General features: G+C 42.8%; 2 protein-coding genes across 2 annotated transcripts; one reads left to right on the top strand and one right to left on the bottom strand.

The window, feature by feature from the left end:
* Nucleotides 1-414: 414 nt before the first annotated feature.
* LOC110089576 (C-type lectin BpLec) lies at nucleotides 415-5813 on the bottom strand. The gene is made up of 6 exons (XM_020812741.3): nucleotides 5486-5813; nucleotides 4785-4863; nucleotides 3478-3569; nucleotides 2673-2813; nucleotides 1842-1956; nucleotides 415-695 (listed from the first exon to the last, which is right to left on the bottom strand). The coding sequence occupies exons 2-6, from the start codon at nucleotides 4849-4851 to the stop codon at nucleotides 628-630; spliced, it is 483 nt and encodes a 160-aa protein (XP_020668400.3). The 5' UTR covers nucleotides 4852-4863; nucleotides 5486-5813; the 3' UTR covers nucleotides 415-627.
* LOC110089560 (regenerating islet-derived protein 4-like) lies at nucleotides 5590-17187 on the top strand. The gene is made up of 5 exons (XM_078378248.1): nucleotides 5590-5605; nucleotides 12601-12692; nucleotides 13308-13448; nucleotides 15570-15753; nucleotides 16889-17187. Exons 1-5 carry the CDS (start codon nucleotides 5590-5592, stop codon nucleotides 16954-16956), a joined length of 501 nt encoding a protein of 166 aa, XP_078234374.1. The 3' UTR covers nucleotides 16957-17187.
* Nucleotides 17188-18216: the final 1029 nt, after the last annotated feature.

Below are 18216 nucleotides of genomic sequence, written 5' to 3'. Positions count from 1 at the left end.
TTGTTTTGTTAGAATAAACGTGGAAGGACCAGTGGGAAGACATGGAGAGGTCACTAGTGGAAGATGTTATCGTTTGGAGCAGTGGTGGCTGGTGACTTCCATTGCTGGGAGGCTGTGAATCTGCTTCAGGGTATAACTCACACTTTTCATCAGTGACCCAAGTTGCTGAAACCTATCCTTAACCATCACCTTGCCAACAAAAGTCCGAATAATCAAAGCTATGGTTTTTCCTGTAGTCATGTATGGAAGGGAGAGCTGGACCCTAAAGATGGTATGCTATGCAGAGTTGGTTGAAACTCCTCCAGCTGAAATGCTCTCTTCTGCCCCATTGCAGATGGTGCGAAATAAGGCTCTAGCTGTCTCTGTCATTGTCAGGAACCAGTGGGCGAAACAAAGACCAACATACCAGGAAATATATGCATCAGAAAGTGTTTATTAAATTACCCTGAAGTGCAGCCACAAAAAACAGCACAAGAGAAGGAGAAGGCTACTCCTCAGAAATGTTATTTTGAAGAGAGACTGGATGACAGCTGCCTCTTTCATGTTGCACAATGGAGGAGGAGATGATGTTATTAGAGGGAGGGATGTCCACCAATCCAATCTCCCAGCAGGTATCACCGGGTGCAATTAGAGTTCGTGCTTGCAGATGTAGGCGTTCTGTTTCTTGCACTCAGCATCGTTCCACTGTGTGAAACCTAAAATACAAAAGACATGTGCCATATTACTTCCATTTTTTTTGTCAAAGTGAGTGTGGGAAATGGAAGAGGTAAAGAGTCACATTAAAAATGAAGAAGTAGTCCAGATGTATTGCTGATTTCTTATGTCACATCAAAAAGACAGTCAAAACTAGCCTAATTCATCCCTATGTAGGCGTATTAATTTCTCATACAAATATTGCACTAAAAGAATGGAGGAATCAATGGTTTTGGTATCTAGCTGCAAAGCCAGAAGCTGGGAGTTTGATTTCTCACTATGCCTCCTATAAATAGTGCCAGCTTGTGTAGCCTAGGTCATTGCTGCAGAGTCCCAGGATGCCCCAGAAGGTAGACGTAAACCACTCCTGGGTATTCTCTAGCTAGAAAATCCTAAAAAGTCAGAGTTGATTATTGGGGTCTGAAGATGCTGGCTGGATGATAATGGTGCCAGAGAATAGAAGTTTGGTTCCATACTGTACATCCCCAAAGAGCTAGCCTATGTGGTCTTGGCAAAGTGGCTCAGTTCCAAGGCACTCCAAGAACGGAATACTCTCTATCTGAATACTCTCTATCAAAAAAAGATTTACTAAAGTCAGAAATGACTTAGGTAGAGGTTCCCCTTGACATTTAGTCCAGTCGTGTCCGACTCTAGGGCGCGGTGCTCACTCCCATCTCCAAGCCGTAGAGCCAGCGTTTGTCCGAAGACAGTTTCCGTGGTCACGTGGCCAGCACGACTAGACATGGAACGCCGTTACCTTCCCACCATGGTGGTGCCTATTTATCTACTCGCATTTACATGCTTTCGAACTGCTAGGTTGGCAGGAGCTGGGACAAGTGATGGAAGCTCACTCCGTCGCGTGGATTCGATCTTACGACTGCTGGTCTTCTGACCTTGCAGTACAGAGCATTCTGCGGGTTAACCTGCAACACCACCATGTTCCTAGAATTGACTTAATGGCACACAATTATCATTTATCATTAGGGTCATAAGGGGACCCAAAGATCATCAAGTAGAGATCCCTGGAGAAACACATGAAGCCACTGACTTGTAAACCTGCCCCAAAACCAGCTGAGGAAAGTTAGGATGTTGGGGACAATCACGTGCCCCTGAGATGCTGCCGTTCCTCAGCCTCCAGGACTGCTCACCTGTAGAAAACCGCAGCTCCACACAGTGCTCATTCTGACGGTAGTTGTCTGGCTGATCCTTCATCCAGGCCTTGTAGTTGTAGGTGGACTCATCAGCCCATCTCCATTTCCTGGTCTGCGGAAGATAAATAAAATAAATGCTCTTGTTATGAAAAAGTCTAACTGGAGAAACGGGGGCATGGGGAGTTGGGACTAATCGTGGCAGTGAGGGGCTGGTTGACTCTTGTGGAAAACGAGGGCAAAGCATGTGGGGTTTCAAGGTTGATTTCTTTTTAATGAATTTTTATTTATTCTCTCATATTTATTCTCTCTGGTCTGTGGAAGGGAGACAAAATAAATTGTCCCGTTAAGGGAAAAACTAGCTGGAGAGGTTGGTGAGTGGGGAGTTGTAACTGCTTGTAGCAGAGAAGGATTGGGTGACGCTTGTGGAGAACAAGGGTGAAGTATATGAGATTTCAGGGTTAATCTGGGTGTTATGAATTTGTTTATACTCAAGTCATAAATAGAATGGAGCCACCTGGCTGCATATCTTCATTTCTGGTTCTGTTATCCTTCTACTCATTCTCCACTATATGTGGACACTCCCTGCTGTGAATCAAGACCTCCATGGAAGCCCCTAAAGGAGAGTGGAACTCTCTTCAGACCCATTAGTCTACATCTACAGGAAGGTGATGAAACTAGAGACAGAGGTAAATGAGATTTGGGGCACTCCCCTCTACCTTTCAGGCATGTACATGGATTCATAACACTTGAGTAGAGCCGAAGGGATGATGGAATGAAGGCCAGATCTCCAGATGATTAGCTGGAGTGGAGGAAGAGAAAGAGGCTCACCTGACGGACATCATGGAGGCCAATCCAGACATTACTTGGTTGTTGCTGGTAAGTGGAAATGTGCTCAGCCACCAGAAGCGTCTCTGCTTTTGTTAGGACAGAGGCAAGGTGGGCTCCTCGCCCGTAACTCTGGCACTCAATCTGAAAATGGACAAGATAAAATACAAGGGGAATATTAGAATTCTCTTACAAAGAGAACAGTGTTGGTGCTGAATTGGTACTTTCCAAAATCTGGGTCTTGCTGCTGCATTGTAAGATCATGTTATACCCAGGCCTGTTGTGTTCAGAGCTTAAAATATTTAGAAAGTGGGTTTTGCTATAACTCTCCGATCAAGTGTAGTTATTTATGCACATTTATTTACATTTAGATTAGTTATATGCTGCCTTTCCCCCAGGAGCTAAGACCCAAGGCGGCTTGCCATATAATGAAACAACAAACAATTGAGTCAAAATTCAATTAAGTTACATATATTAAAATGGAATAAAACTGAATTTTAATTGTAAAATATAATTAAAATCAAGACCATTTAAAATATCTTAATTAATATACCCATACTAGCTGCAATAGGAAAACATTTTTATCTGGGAGGCTGAAAAAAAGAATTAGAGGAAGGGTTAGGAGGGAAAGTTGGGTTTGAAGGATATCATTAAGAATTTCCAATTCATTTCAGATCAAGTTCTGTTAATTGAGGTAATCCCTGTTCCATCCACTTCATTACGTTTATTTCTCTGCTCCTAGTTTCCTGCAGCTCATCTGTGCCTCATGCATTGCATCGAAGCTAGGATGCTGGAAAAGGCTTCTTACCTCAGCCTCTTGCCATGACAGCGGATGATCGAAATACGCATAGCAGTTGCCCTGGTTTTGAAGCCACTCCCTGGCGCAGGTGTCGGCCTCAGCTGTGGAGAGGGAAGAAAGAGGATGAGAGAAGAGAAAGATCAAATGCAGAGAAGGAGGAGGACATTTTGCCTGAGGTGTTTGTTACTGGCTAGAGTTCTTTTGTCAGCCCATTGGCTGGCTTTTTATTTTATTTTATTTTATTTGGTAGTGTTTCGCTTGCTTGGGTACTGAAAATGACAAGTGTATCTCCAAACACAGGAAGGAACATGGCACTCGACTGAAAACATCTGGCTTTGACTTTAAGTTATTTATTTATTTATTTAATTTATATGGCACCCACTCTACCCAGAGGTCTCTGGGCGGCTTACAACAATACAAGCTTATAAGCTTGTGTTCCTACCCAGAAACAAAGGACTTCATGGTAAAGATTGAGCTGCCTCGAAACAGGGTCAACCTGGAGCATTTGGATGGCTCCCATCCCCATATCATGGCGTAGTATGAGGAGTGGCAGCTGAATCTTTCTTCTGCACTAGTGATGCCCTTCATCACACCTGAAGGAAGCAAACTTGCTCAAGAGTTGTAGGGAAGGCTATACAGCACATGCTGTTGAGTCATTCAGAGCTGCACCATCTTCTAAAAAAAAAACTGGCTGTGTCTATATAGAGAGGTTCCCTTACTAACTGTGAATACTACTGCTACTGCTGCTACTACTACTACTACTAATAAATCACACCATCAGAACTACAAAAACCGGCAGTATTAGGAACAGCATACATACTGCACCAATATTTAACAGATATTTTAACAGGTTTTTGGTTAAAACTTGTATCTGTTATATAATACCAGACAATGTTTTTATAATTTTGATTGTATTTGGTGTTTACTACTACTACTACTACTACTACTACTACTACTACTACTACTACTACTACTACTACTACTACTACTACTACTACTACTAATACTAATACTAATACTAATACTAATACTAATACTAATACTAATACTAATAATAATAATAATAATAATAATAATAATAATAATAATAATAATAATAATAATAATAATAATAATAATAATAATAATAATAATAATAATAATGGGCCATTAAGTTGGTTCTGACTTTTTGTGATCTATCCTAAAATTTTCTAGGTATGAAGTACTCCAAAATGGTTTACCAGTCCTTGATTTTGTGGGTGCTCTAGGGCCCAGCCCTTGGTGCTCCAATTACTGAGCCATTCAACTCGCTATCAATATTGATTTAAGAGACTCACCTCCTAGAAAAGGATTAGAGAAGATGATTCCAAGAAGGCACAGGACAAGACTGGTAAGGAATGCCATTTTCTGATTGACCTTTTAAGGGGAAAATGGACAGTTAATTCAAGAGGTACTGCTAATATTTGCCATTCATCTGATCCAGTCAAGCAAGCAAGAATATATGAGTTTTCCCTCTCCCTGACTCTTACAGGCGTGCTCTGGTCCATGGGGTCACGAAGAGTCGGACACGACTAAACGACTAAACGATGACTCTTACAACTGGAGTTCTATATTCCTGTTTCCTTATTTCAATTTCAGATAACTGGAAAATCCATATTTAAAGTAGTTGTGCAACGAACGAACGAACGAACGAACGAACTAACTAACTAACTAACTAACTAACGAACTAACAAACTAACGAACTAACGAACTACTTATTTCCCATCCTGGGTAGAGAATCCCAAGAACTGAAGTTAAAAAAAAAGAGGGAAGAAAAGTACCAGCTTGGAGAAGACTGATTTAAAATGTACACTGGTTAAATTAAGGCTTTATTGCTTCCTTAAACCCTCCCTCAGCTCTCCAGTTCTCCCTGCTGAAGCAACCTGTGGATATGTGTACTCTAAGGTGTCAGAATCTTCCACAGCAGATATTCCTTTTGACGAGAACAAGCTGGACAGTCCTCTCATCTGAACCTATGGCTGACTCCTCAAGCACTCACCTTCTGATGCTTTTCTCCGGAGTGGACAGCAGTGGTGGACAGTTGAGCTGGAAGTACTCTTTCCCTTTCTTAGGCAGCTCCTTTATAGCCCTCCTGGGCCAGACATGGCGCAAGACCAAGGTGAGCTGAAGAGTTCAAGGATATCCTGATTGGACCACTTTCTGTTTTGCAAAATCCCTTGGGCCAAACTCTTAGGAAGCCACTCCTATTGCTGGACACCTTCATTTGAGAAAGGGCAGTGTTCTGACCTTCATTTGAGTGGAGAAAGAGGTACTGAGAAAACCAGTCTTTTGACTCAACATCCCTCTCAGGGAGGGGTGGGGAAAAGCCTTCATTCTTAGGCAGGGAAATGCCTGTTCATTTCCTCATTCTCTTGAATCCTGACTCCTGAAAGTAGCCTGACATTTACTTGCTTGGTGTGGATTATTTATTTATTTATTTATTTATTTATTTATTCATTCATTCATTCATTCATTCATTCATTCATTCATTCATTCATTCATTTATTTATTTATTTATTTATTTATTTATTTATTTATTTATTTATTTATTTATTTATTTATTTATTTATTTATTTATTTATTTATTTATTTATTTATTTATTTATTTATTTATTTATTTATTTATTTATTTATTTATTTATTTATTTATATCCCGCCCATCTGGTATATTCTACCACTCTGGGCGGCTTACAACGTATCATAAAGAATTAAAAAAATATAAAACTTATCTTTCCCCTTCCTTCTAGCCTCTGTTGTCTCCTTCTGTTAGATTTCATGCTATGAACTCCTTGAATTATAGACATGTCTCTCTTCTGACTCATGGTGCAAAATTTTAATCCAAGAGTTGTTTTCTCATTCTTTTAATGCCTTTATTAATTGATCATTTAATTTAGAGAAGTGTCAAACCACAGTGATTTCAGTTTCCCTCATATATAGAAAACCATTAAGCTTCTGATTGCATTCACAGCAGATGTTGGTACGTACATTTTTCTTTTTCTAGTGTTCATCTGATTCCTGAACTTGTATACCCATATGCAATTCAATGCTGTTAAAAACAAACAAATACCTGGAGAACATCTTTAAACTGGATAGCCAACTTGTAATGGGTGTATAGCTCCAAAGGTTCACATTAATGTACGAATCAAACAATTTGTCTCCTGCCCTTAAAAGGGTAGACCTTCTTAAGTTTCTACTCTTTCATTCCCCAGATTTTCCAGTGGCTGTGGATGCCTGAAAACACCTATTGTATTTTTGGTGTGACCAGAAGCTACAGATGCGAACATGCTCACGTAGCTACCCGATGCTGCTGAAATGCACTTAGACCATCTCAAGTTCTGTGTGGTGGCTTGTGAAACCATTCCAGAGATGTCAAAGGAGTCCCCTGAGGCTTATACATTTCTGTATGTCCCCAAAGGGAAGGTGAAAAGAGGCAGAAGGAAGGATATTTCAGTTTAAGGACAGCTCTTGCCTACATTAGCCTTTTAACAGCTCAGACTTAAGGCTATTTGCCTCATTTCGTAAATGTGACCTCTTTCACTTCAGGCATCGAAAGCATGGAGAGGAGATGATGATACCTGCTCTACCTCTGTCTTGTGCCTCCTTGTGTCGTCATGAAAAACCAGAAAGGAGAAGCTATAGCTTTTAACTGAACTCATTTGAATGTAGTGATAATGGCCACCCAGGAATTAAAAAGCTTATAGACTTTTCAGGGTACCAACTCATGCTGAGAGTCCTCATGGGTTCGGGAGGTTGTTCTTCAGAGTTGTCACCATCAGGTGTGAGAAGGTGGCAAACAATTGATGGAGGGAATCAGAGTAGACCTTTGGTCAAGATGGGCGGGGTAAAAGTCCAACCAACCAACCAACCAACCAACCAACCAACCAACCAACCAACCAACCAACCAACCAACCAACCAACCAACCAACCAACCAACCAACCAACCAACCAACCAACCAATCAATCAATCAATAAAGGAAGGGGGAGGCTGAAATGTTGGGAGAGGCTAGGCAAGGCATACTTAATCCTAGATACACCATAAATTGTGCACAGGCTCAGAATTCAGGCAATGGGGAGGGAAATACCGTGATAATTAAATTTCTATAACATTAGTAACAGGTTGCCACATAAAGTTGTCCCTTCACATCCTAACCTTTCCTCAGAGATAGTTAGGAAGATAAAATGTACCCTACACATCACAACGTAATAGCAGGTCACACGTTTGACTCCAGATGAATTTTGTTTGGTATGATTTAGTTTTCTTGATAGATAGAAATCTTGTTAAAGCATTCTTTTTTTTTAAAGAAAAGTTATGCAATTTTGGCTTCTGTTTCCCTCCTTCATGGAAAACCCTTGCTCTCCTGACTGCTTCTCACTGCTTCTGACTCAGTGAAAGTTGGGGTGTCTATTTCTCTTTGTTTGAGAATTGATTCAGTTCCTTAATGTACACATCGAAATTCTCTCACTCTTCATTCTGGTTGCTTCAAACTCTTTTAATCAACCTGTCTTAAAGTCACCTTGTGGGAAATTAATGTCAATAAAGAGTTATTTCTATATATTGCTATTACTATTATTACTACAACCGAAACGACAATAACAGTTATACACTCCCCTTTTTTCCTTACAGTTAGTGAACCTATTGTGGCATTATGTGGTGTCCATTGTTGTTGTTGTCTGTATCTTTCATCTCCAATTTGAAATAATATTTCCAATGAATAAGAGTTTTTGCTGGAAGTATTTAGTTCACCAGTATCCAAACCCTTCTTAGTATGTAATGATAGCAAACCTATCAGGAGTTTTGAGGTCTTCTTCAGTTTTCTGTGATAGGTTGTTTTCATTTTTCTCCCAAATTTTTGGAACACACAAGAGCTTACCTGTGGTCTTTAAAAATTCCAGAACTTCATTTTCTGAGGTAAAGGAGGTCACCAAAGAGAACTGATTTTTTAAAATTCCTGAGTCAAAAGTCAAGATGGCAAAGCCCTGTATTTCATCTACTGAAATCGACTGGGTGGGCCACTGAATCTTACTACCGTGTCAGCACTGACAATGGTAACATCCTTCGCCACACATGATGATAGAAGGCCAATCCTGGAGGTGCTATATGGGCTACATGGTGTACATCTCAAAGAAAGGGGAAGGCCGGGATGGCTCAGGAATAATACCATGTCTGAGGGAGGGAGATGCCTCATTGCTGCCATGAGGGTGGTTGCCACATGATACCCTAAAGCAATACAAAAAGCATGCTGCTTATACATCTCCCCATAGCTCATAAAGCACTCTCTGGCTGGTTTACAAATTAATTATGCAAGGTACATATTGCCCTCAACCCTGAGAGTCCACTGGAAGGACAGATCCTGAAGCTGAGGCTCCAATACTTTGGCCATCTCATGAGAAGAGAAGACTCCCTGGAAAAGTCCCTGATGTTGGGAAAGTGTGAGGGCAAGAGGAGAAGGGGACGACGGAGGATGAGATGGCTGGACAGTGTCACCGAAGTGACCAACATGAATTTGACCCAACTCCGGGAGGCTGTGGAAGACAGGCCGGACACGACTTAATGACTAAACAACAACAACAACACATAGCCCTCCCTCCAACAAGCTGGGTACTCATTTAACCAACCTCAGAAGGATGGAAGGCTGAGTGAATCTTGAGCCAGCTATCTGGGATTGAATCTCAGGTTGTAAGCAGAGCTTGGCTGCAGTACAGCTGTTTAACCAACGGTACCATGAAGCTTCTTCGGGTCTAGTGTTGAAGAGTGATACAGGTTTCAAAGACCAATCCAAGTGTTATGATGGTCTGTGCACCACACTGGAAAGGATCTAAAAGGTCATCAAGTCCAACCCAGTGCTAAAATATAGTTAAGCACTCCATGAGAAATGATCGCCCAACCTTTGTTTAAAAATTTCCAGTAAAAGTCCATCACCCTCTAAGGTTGTCCACTCCATTTCCCAGCAGCCCTTTCTCAGAATGTTCTTCCTTAAGTTTAGTTAAAATCTCCTTAGTGGTCATTTGAATCTTTTATTTTGGGCCGTACCCTCTGGAGCTACAGAAAACAAGCTTGTTCCATCTTCCATGTCACAGCCCTTCAGTATCTGAAGATGTCTATCATATTATCTCTCAATCTTTTCTCCTCCAGGTTTTTTTCCTGGATGGATCATGTTTGGTTCGTTTTATCTGCCTTCTCCTCTTTAACATTCAACAGTGGCAGACCTTAAGGCCACATATGACCATCGTAGAAAAAATTGGGATATTCTTCGTGGATTTTTAAACTATTCTTTGCAATGTTTGTTTAATAACAAATAAGTCCATCTTAGGATGGCTTGTCTCTGCGTGGAGAGTGGGTTCTCCTTTGGTATGTGGTAGCTTCCGCCTTCACGCGGATCGTTTACATTAACCCACTGAGTAATTTATGAAAGAAATCCCCACCATTTGGTGTGTGATAAAATCTCACCGGCTCGGCCACCTGTTGCGCAAGGAACCTGAAATAACAGAAGGTTATTTCCTCAAACCTGCTACCCATGTTCTTTCATCATGTCCACCTGAGGCCTATATAACAACCTCCAGTGGAACATCTGAGAAGGTCTAAATTTAGCAGGGAGCTCCAACACATCTTCCAAGAAAGAGAAACGAGTGGGTGAGTTGCTAAATGTCTCGAATTTTTCTGTGTATATGTTTTCTTCTGTATGTCCAGGTGACCGATCTCAAGATGGTGCTGCAAACACTCAAGAGGGAGGCTGCTGCAGGCTAGTAAAATTCTCAACGTTTTGAAAACAGAGAACATCCTGTATGGGAAAAGGAGCGACCCCCCCACAAACCTTTGTAATGACGACTGAGCATGCTCAGTGGCTGTGAATGTATAACTGAGAGGGCAAATGAGCAAATGGGAGGGAAAAGAATTGGAAGGAGGTATCCAAAACAGCAACAACACTAACCCCTCCATGTTGCCACATTTTGCGGCAGGTCCTGCCTGTGGTCATATTTACCACCATCACTGCCGTTATTGTCCTCCTTATGAACACCCTCACCATGGCCACTTAGGAGCCCATATGGCCCATCGCAGTAGTGTCCAACCTTGGTCCACCAGATGTTCTTGGACTTCAACTCCTAGAAATCCTGGCAAGCAGAGGTGGTGGTGAAGGCTTCTGGGAGCTGTAGTCTAAGAACATCTGGAGGGCCAAGGTTGGACACCACTGGCCTATCGGATCAAGGAAGCTAGGAGCATCAGAAATCTTTCAGTGAGTCTGTGGACTTGGCTGTAGATATTTCACTATCTGTTGGTGTTGCTTGGGCCTAATTGGGGTCTATCTGAAGTTAAGAAGCTGAGGTTGGACTGGATGCATTGTGGGATCTATTTAAAATGTATTTATGTGCTGCCTCTCCCCTTAAAAACAACTCAAGGATGCTTTGCAAACAAAGTTAAAAGCTAAACATTGAATTATTACAATATTAAAAAAAACGTTAAACAGATACATTAAAACACGTAAATAGAGATGATGCGAATCACTGGTGTGGCAGTTCAGTATGGTTGGTTTTACAGCTGAGCGGCACCCATCCCCTCCAGTGGGTGGCCATTTGGAAGCAGTGCCCAGAGGAGGTGGGCTTGTGCCCGCTGGAGGGGGCGGGGTGCTGATCAGCTACAAAACAAACCACACCAATCTGCCAAACCAGCGATTTGGGCCCGTCTCTACTCATCTAGAAGAGCCATAGTAAAAGTTCAAATAAAACAACAGAATAAAACAATCCCTTTAAACGATCCCCATGTTCAACCATTCATTGGAAGGAAAGCCTGCCTGAAGACAGAGGTCTTCGGCTGCTTGCACAAGGTCAGCAAAGATGGGGGCCAGCCTGACCTCCCATGAGAGAAGGTTCCAGTGTCTAGGAGCAGCAACAGAGAAGGCCCTCTCTTGTGTGTCCCCACCAAAGGGGGTGGGACTGAGAGGAAGGCCTCTCCTCATGATCTTAATACCCGGGTAGGCTCATAAAGGGAGACATGGTATTTTAGATAGCTTGGACTCAAGCTGTTTAGGATCAATACCAGAAACTCTGACGCTGGCAAGAAGAACCTGGTGGAATGAGAATCACATATTGCTTTGTAAACTACCTGGGGCAATGTGACATCAGCTATACCATGGGATGCCAAGAATATGTAACATTAGCTCCTATGACTGATAGGCAGCTTGAGCTATCTGGCTCAACCAGTCTTCATTTGGTGTTCTACCTTTGCCCAGACATTTCTCTGATGCATCTGTATCTTGTCCTAGCAAGTAAATAGGAGGGTCTCAGGGTCTGAAAATTGTACACTGTACATCTGAAGGTGTCCTCCAGTTGGACAATTCTTATGCCTTCTTCTTTTTATTTCCATGTTTAAATCTTCAGGTGAACTGAGAAATGGGGGCTACGAGTTTCTACTTTGTAATTTTAAATTTTTTTATGGGAGGTAAGTATCTCCTGAATGCCTCAGCGCTAAGAGAGCTAGATAGCTGTAAGGTACTCCTTCAGAGCTAAAACGTGTTTGATTTTCTCAAATCATATCAGATTTGTAGGGGAAGAAATGCTCTCATCCAAATTATTCTTTTGTCCAAATTTTTGGGAAATGTCAACTAGAAATAGAGTAGTCTATCGACTAGATGGGCGGGAAATAAATAAATAAATAAATAAATAAATAAATAAATAAATAAATAAATAAATAAATAAATAAATAAGAAAGAAAGAAAGAAAGAAAGAAAGAAAGAAAGAAGAGTAAGCAAAAATGAATTGGTGAGTTCAAACAGTGAGATTGGGCCTGCCCTACTATTAGGCGGAGTGAGACAACGGCCTCAGATGGAGAATGAAGGGAGGCAACAATGTCAGCCCCAATCATTTATCTTGAGTAACTGTCCAGGTCCTCTTATTTGGAAGGACAGAGGCATCTGTGCCTATACCAAATGTCCTATATCTCTAAAATTGGACTGCTCCCCATATAAATCTGAGAGACCCTTATCCTCTCACTAGTGTCAAGGTAATGTTCAACTGCCCGTCCAGTGGCCTTCTGCTCATGGATATGTACGTAAGTCTTTGTGTAGCCTTTGCACCCTGGGGTTGTCTTAATTCTTGGTCCTTTCTGTTTGTCCTGAGCAGTTAATGCTGACGCCTGTGCCCGGGAGTGGCTTCAGTACCAAGGGAACTGCTATGGTTATTTTGAAAGTAAGCTGACCTGGCACGAAGCTGAGGTGAGATGCTGGTGGAAGCCTTGGGTGAGATGGAGCTAACCAAGAACGTCAACTTAATGACACTTCGACATGCAAGAAGGAAAGCTTTTCATACCTCTTAGGCCAGATGGCCTGAGAGGGAGGAGGGAAGCTGGGAAAAGTGAGCAGAGCCACAGATATCTTGCAGCAACGAGGGCTTTGTCCAAGGGCACCCCATGTATGGGATACAAACCTTTACTGCTAGAAGGGTACATATTCATCCAGTGGTACAGTATTTTGCAGCTGAAAGGGTGCAAAACCTGGTGTCCTCACATGGATGGACAACCTCCAGCCCCCTGCCCAAAATGGAAAAAAATACAGGAGATCTCAATATAGGTGTTTTGCACTCAGTACCCTACTATTGTCCTCCTGAGTAGGCCAAACTCATCAAATGCAAGCTTAATCCATTGGGCAGTGAAACCCTGGGCACCAAAACTATTAATTTCACCTCTTTAGGGTGGGGTATAGCTGTCCCTACCATTAGGCAGAACCAGGGCAGGCAGCTGGTTGATGCAATTGTGAAAATACAGCAAATGGAGCGAATGTCTTACATGTTTATATTTTACCCTCTCAACTATCATCCTTGCTGTTGTGCAGATTGAGTGCCAAAGCTACCATCGTGGGGCCCACCTCGCCTCTGTCCTCACTGTTGCCGAGACACTTGTTGTGGCTGATCACATCTCTGCTTATCAGGCTGAACGCAGCAGCGTGTGGATTGGACTGCATGACATCCGACATGTAAGCATGGACAAACGGCTACACACTTGCCCCCCCCGACTGCCACCTCCCCCAACAGCAACAACAAAATTAAGTATCTTCATATCCTGTGTGCATTTTGGCCAAGGGATTGTAATGGATGCAGTCTATACAAGTAGCTCATCTAAGATCTGCAATGTTCATCTACATTTTCTGGTAGAATCAGGCTGGTTCCCCTTAAGCAGAACCATTGGTCCTCCAGCTGTTTTATGCTACAACTCCCATAATTCTTTACCATTTGGCTGCAGCCCCACGTACCTGGAGGACCAAATTTTCCTCGGCCCTGCCTTAAGCCTTTTGAGTCACCTCATTTCATGCATTTGCAGATCAAGGTCTGGGGGAACCACCTTGATTGGACCTCGTGGTGCAGTTTGCTGCTTTCATATTTCATTCTGAGTCCCACACCATTCTTCCCTTGCAAGCATGCAAACCGTTGCTGCTTAGAATCTGCCCCCCCTAAACTTTACATCTCTTATCCTCCACTTGCAGGACAACTTCCATTGGCCTTTTCTCCTCACGTTATACCTGCTTGCTGGTGGCTTGATGCTCCTTTGTCTCCGCATTCATCTCTTCCCCAAGTTGTACTGTCTGTGCCTCCAGTACAATGATGGAAGACTTCTCCTTAAGCTGCACAGCACCTTCCATTTCCTGCACCTTGGGCTAAAGCTTCTTGCTCTGATGCTCATACTGCTGGCAAGCTTTTTCATTCTTCTGGACCTTATGACACTCTGCCTTCAGGTTTGTGTTTGTCTCACCAGTCTGCAAGTTTGCTTCTTTGAAACAACTGTTCAATCATTCTGCATCTCACTGCTCTTCCTCCAGTTTTCCCCCAGGTAGAGATGATCTAATCCACAAGGGCTTCTTTCCACCAAGCCTAGAAACTTTGGGCCATCTCTGCTGGCAAACGCAAGGGCCATCCTCTCTCTCTCTCTTCCTGTGCCGAGCTAAAGATTCTTCCTTCCTTTGAACAAACTCTGCATTCAGATTGCTGTCACTCTCTTTGACCTGTGGCAATATTGATTGTGTGACGTCTGGAATGGTTTGACCACTTCAGTGTGACTCTCATTAATGGAATCTATGTGGGTCTTCTCTTCCAGTCTGTCCTTTTCTAGCTTCTTTTCGGCAACCACAGTAATGGGACATTGCTTCTTCTCGTCTTCCTGCTTCACTTCCATCTCTCACACTCATCTAATCAGTTGTTTTTTCCCCTGTTAAGCATGGGGATCCCAACCATATTAGATTTCACGGCTTGCCAGTTCAATGCTAGCATCATCCGTAATCTGTAGCTTGTCTTTAAACTCTTCTAGTTGATTCATTATAATCTCTGCCTGCTATTCCAGAATGTGCCTGCATGAACATTCATGTGTTGGATACATCTGTCAGATCTGCTTTGACCTGGATTTCTGCATTGAGCAGGGGTTAGACTTAAAGGCTGTATATGTCCTTTCCAACTCAATTATTCTATGATTCTATGAACTTTCTCCACTCTGCATTTTCTAGCAATCCATCCATATCTTCTGCATTTAGGTGGGTCATTTCCATCAGATTTCTCATGTGACCAAGTGTCCCTTTCTCATGTGGTCCCCTATGACTCCATTGTCTGCCCACTAAACTCTTGTTTCATAGCTGTTTTCAGCTTTTGCACCACACTCTGTCACTTTACAAACACAATTGTGATGATTCCTTGGACACTTCTTTCCAACCCATTCTATCCAGTCTTTACCTTCTTTGACATAATAAGGCCCCTCCACTTACGTTTAAAATGTAGAATTATTACTACTGGACTTTGCTTGCAAGACATTGACACAACCATACTTCTGAAGAGATAGCTGTACACAGTCAGTTCTAGGATTTTCCGGAAGTCCTGTGGCATTCGTCTAATTATAAGAAAGAGGTTTCTTCAGTCAGCTGTTGTAGATCTTTCAATTGTCTTAGCCAATTTTGTCACATAGTGCTTCTACCAGCCTAAGTTGAGCATTTGTTTATTTGTTTGTTTGTTTATTTACTCACTCACTCTTCACCCTGGGCAGCTTACAAAATAATAACACAAACATATAATAGAAGTACTTGCTTCTGTGTTGCTTTTTCCTCTTCACCCTGCAGAATGGAAAGTGGAGATGGTCGGATGAGTCTGTCTACAACTATAAAGCATGGGCGCTGGGGTCGCACAACAACCAAGAGGAGAATGGATTTTGCGTTGAGTTGCTGAATTCAGTGAATGGAGCACCAGTTCCCAGGATTGGCAGAGTTGAAGAAATAGAAGAAAGACCCATTAGCCACCACAAAGGTGAAATGTTTGGGTTGCTGTCTAGGGGAGTTCCTTTTGTGTTGAGCAGAGATGGGCACGAACCTCGGCTCAGAGATTCGCGTCAGTTCACAGGTGTCGTGCATTTCCTCTCCCCGCCCAGCCAGTGCCCCCATTCACCAGCCAGAAGGTGCTCCTCCCCTCCTCTTCCTTAGCTGTTCAGCTAGTCCCTGGGAGGAACACAGCTTTGCCCATCCTGCCTCCTTGTCCGAGTGGGCGGTGAGCCAAGGAGGTGAGGCAGGGAAGCCTGTGCTCCTGCTGGGGACTGGCTGAACAGCTGAAGAGGAGGAGGAGAGGAGTGTGCACCAGCTAGTGAGTGGGAGAATCTAACCAGGGAGGTGGGAAAGGGGAACTCACAGCCCCTGTGGAATTGGCACGAACCTCAGAACCAAAGTTTGTGCCCATCTCTAATGTTAAGTAGCATCTCTTACCATTTACATTGTGCAGGAACTAGTTTCTTTGCTGTTGTGTCCCAAAAGTATGACCAAGATTGTGACATACATAAATGGGGAGGGACCATCTGTATCAGGAGGGCCAGTAGTGGAGGCCACAGCATTGACAAACCCATCTTCAGCCATCAATGCTGAGCTTGGGTTGGAGTTGAGCACTCAAGAGTCCTTATAGCGAGAGGTGCCTAAATTGAATTCCTTTGGAGGCAACCTACTGAGGTGGACAAGATGACACGTTTTGCTTTAATGGGACAGTGTCTTCCACCACATTTAAGGCAATAAGCTAATTTAGGGTGGTGTCCAGAATAGGCTATATGGGATATAAAGCACACTGGGAAATAACGAAGAGATTTCCATGTAGTTCCCTCCCAGTGGGAGCTAGTGTTTTGTGATTGTTCATAGAGGGAACAAGCATGGACTTCATTTAAATGTTGCTCGCACAGGCACAGGAGATTTGTAGGCAAGTGTCTCCAGAGCGAAAACACGCTAGCATTTTCTCATTCTCAGTTTGCCATCTTATCTAGGCCTGTCCTGACTACTTGAATATAGGAGTGGAAATGCATGTAATCTAAGATGGGGTCCTGCCAATCTTGGTTTGTTTATTCGGTCCCCAGTGTTACTGGCTGTAGCTCCATTCTATAACAGGAGATTTCCTTTCCTTTGAATAGATTTCACAAAATGGAAAGCCGTGCCATGCCACAAGCTGAATGCCTACCTCTGCAAACATGAACTGTAGAAAGGGAAAGAGAGGATCTGCCCGTGTGGACCCATGATGCTTGAATGAATGAAACTCCTTGTCTTGACTTTTGGCCTTGCTGGACTGCAGTCATGCACGAGAAGCTGGCGCATGACAGCTTCTCAGCTTCTTCATCACTCACAACACATCTTGACATTTCATCATGTAAACCCTCAGAATTCTGCAACACTGAAAGCGCCTTTGAAATCAAGCCTGTATCTCCCACCACAATGGCTGTAGCACTGATGAATGTGATTTTTTTAAAAAAAATTACCATAAAATCCTTTATTGAGTTTTTAATTTTGCAATGTGTTATTTCAGTTCCCATTTTTTTTTCATTTCTAGCTGGTGGAATTGCAAGGTTCTGCCATTTCTGTAGAGCAGTCGGGTCTAAAGGCTCATATGTTGATGATGCAATCCTTCAAATAGCCAAATATCTCAATAATCCCTTATCATCTGTTGAATTAAAGAACCCCAGTACTTTCAAGCATGATGACAGAGAGGTCAAGCTAGGCTATGAACTGATTAATCAATGCAGTCTCTAACTATACAGTTTCCTAAAAGGTCAACACACCCTTTCAGGAAAGGGCTAAACCCGGGCTGGGAAGCATGTGGCCATTCCATGTCCTTATGGACTACAACTCACATAATCATTGGCCTTTGACCATACTGGCTGGGGTTGATGGGAACGGAGGACCCACAATATCAGGAGGACTGGCCAAGGGGTTAATATCTCTGACATTTGCACAATATTGCACACAGCAGTTCTTCACTGGTTTAAGACATCTACAATGTTCTGCTAACTAGCAAGACATGGCTGAACCTATTTTCTCCATGGAACACATACGCTTTACCACTGAACTCTGCCTGAGGCCAGGATCTAGTTTAATCTTGTGATGATTGTTCTGGGTTTTTCGGGCTCTTTGGCCATGTTCTGAAGGTTGTTTTTCCTGATGTTTCACCAGTCTCTGCGGCCGGCATCTTCAGAGGACAGCAACCTGTGCTCTGGCTGGTTGCTGTCCTCTGAAGATGCCGGCCACAGAGACTGGCGAAACATCAGGAAAAACAACCTTCAGAACACGGCCAAAGAGCCCGAAAAACCCACAACAACCATTAGATCCCGGCCGTGAAAACCTTCGCAAATATATTAATCTTGTGAGTCTCCCTGACCTATAAAGGTTCAGAAATTCTTTTCAGGCATAGTAATCAGGAAGGACCAAAGCATACTGTACCTTCAAGCAAATGCACTTGCCTGCTTCT

Source organism: Pogona vitticeps, chromosome 6 (assembly GCF_051106095.1).
Source record: "Pogona vitticeps strain Pit_001003342236 chromosome 6, PviZW2.1, whole genome shotgun sequence".
Classification (NCBI taxonomy): Eukaryota; Metazoa; Chordata; class Lepidosauria; order Squamata; family Agamidae; genus Pogona; species Pogona vitticeps.
The sequence above is the reverse complement of the archived record's forward strand: the minus strand, read 5'-3'. Positions and strand labels throughout refer to the sequence as shown.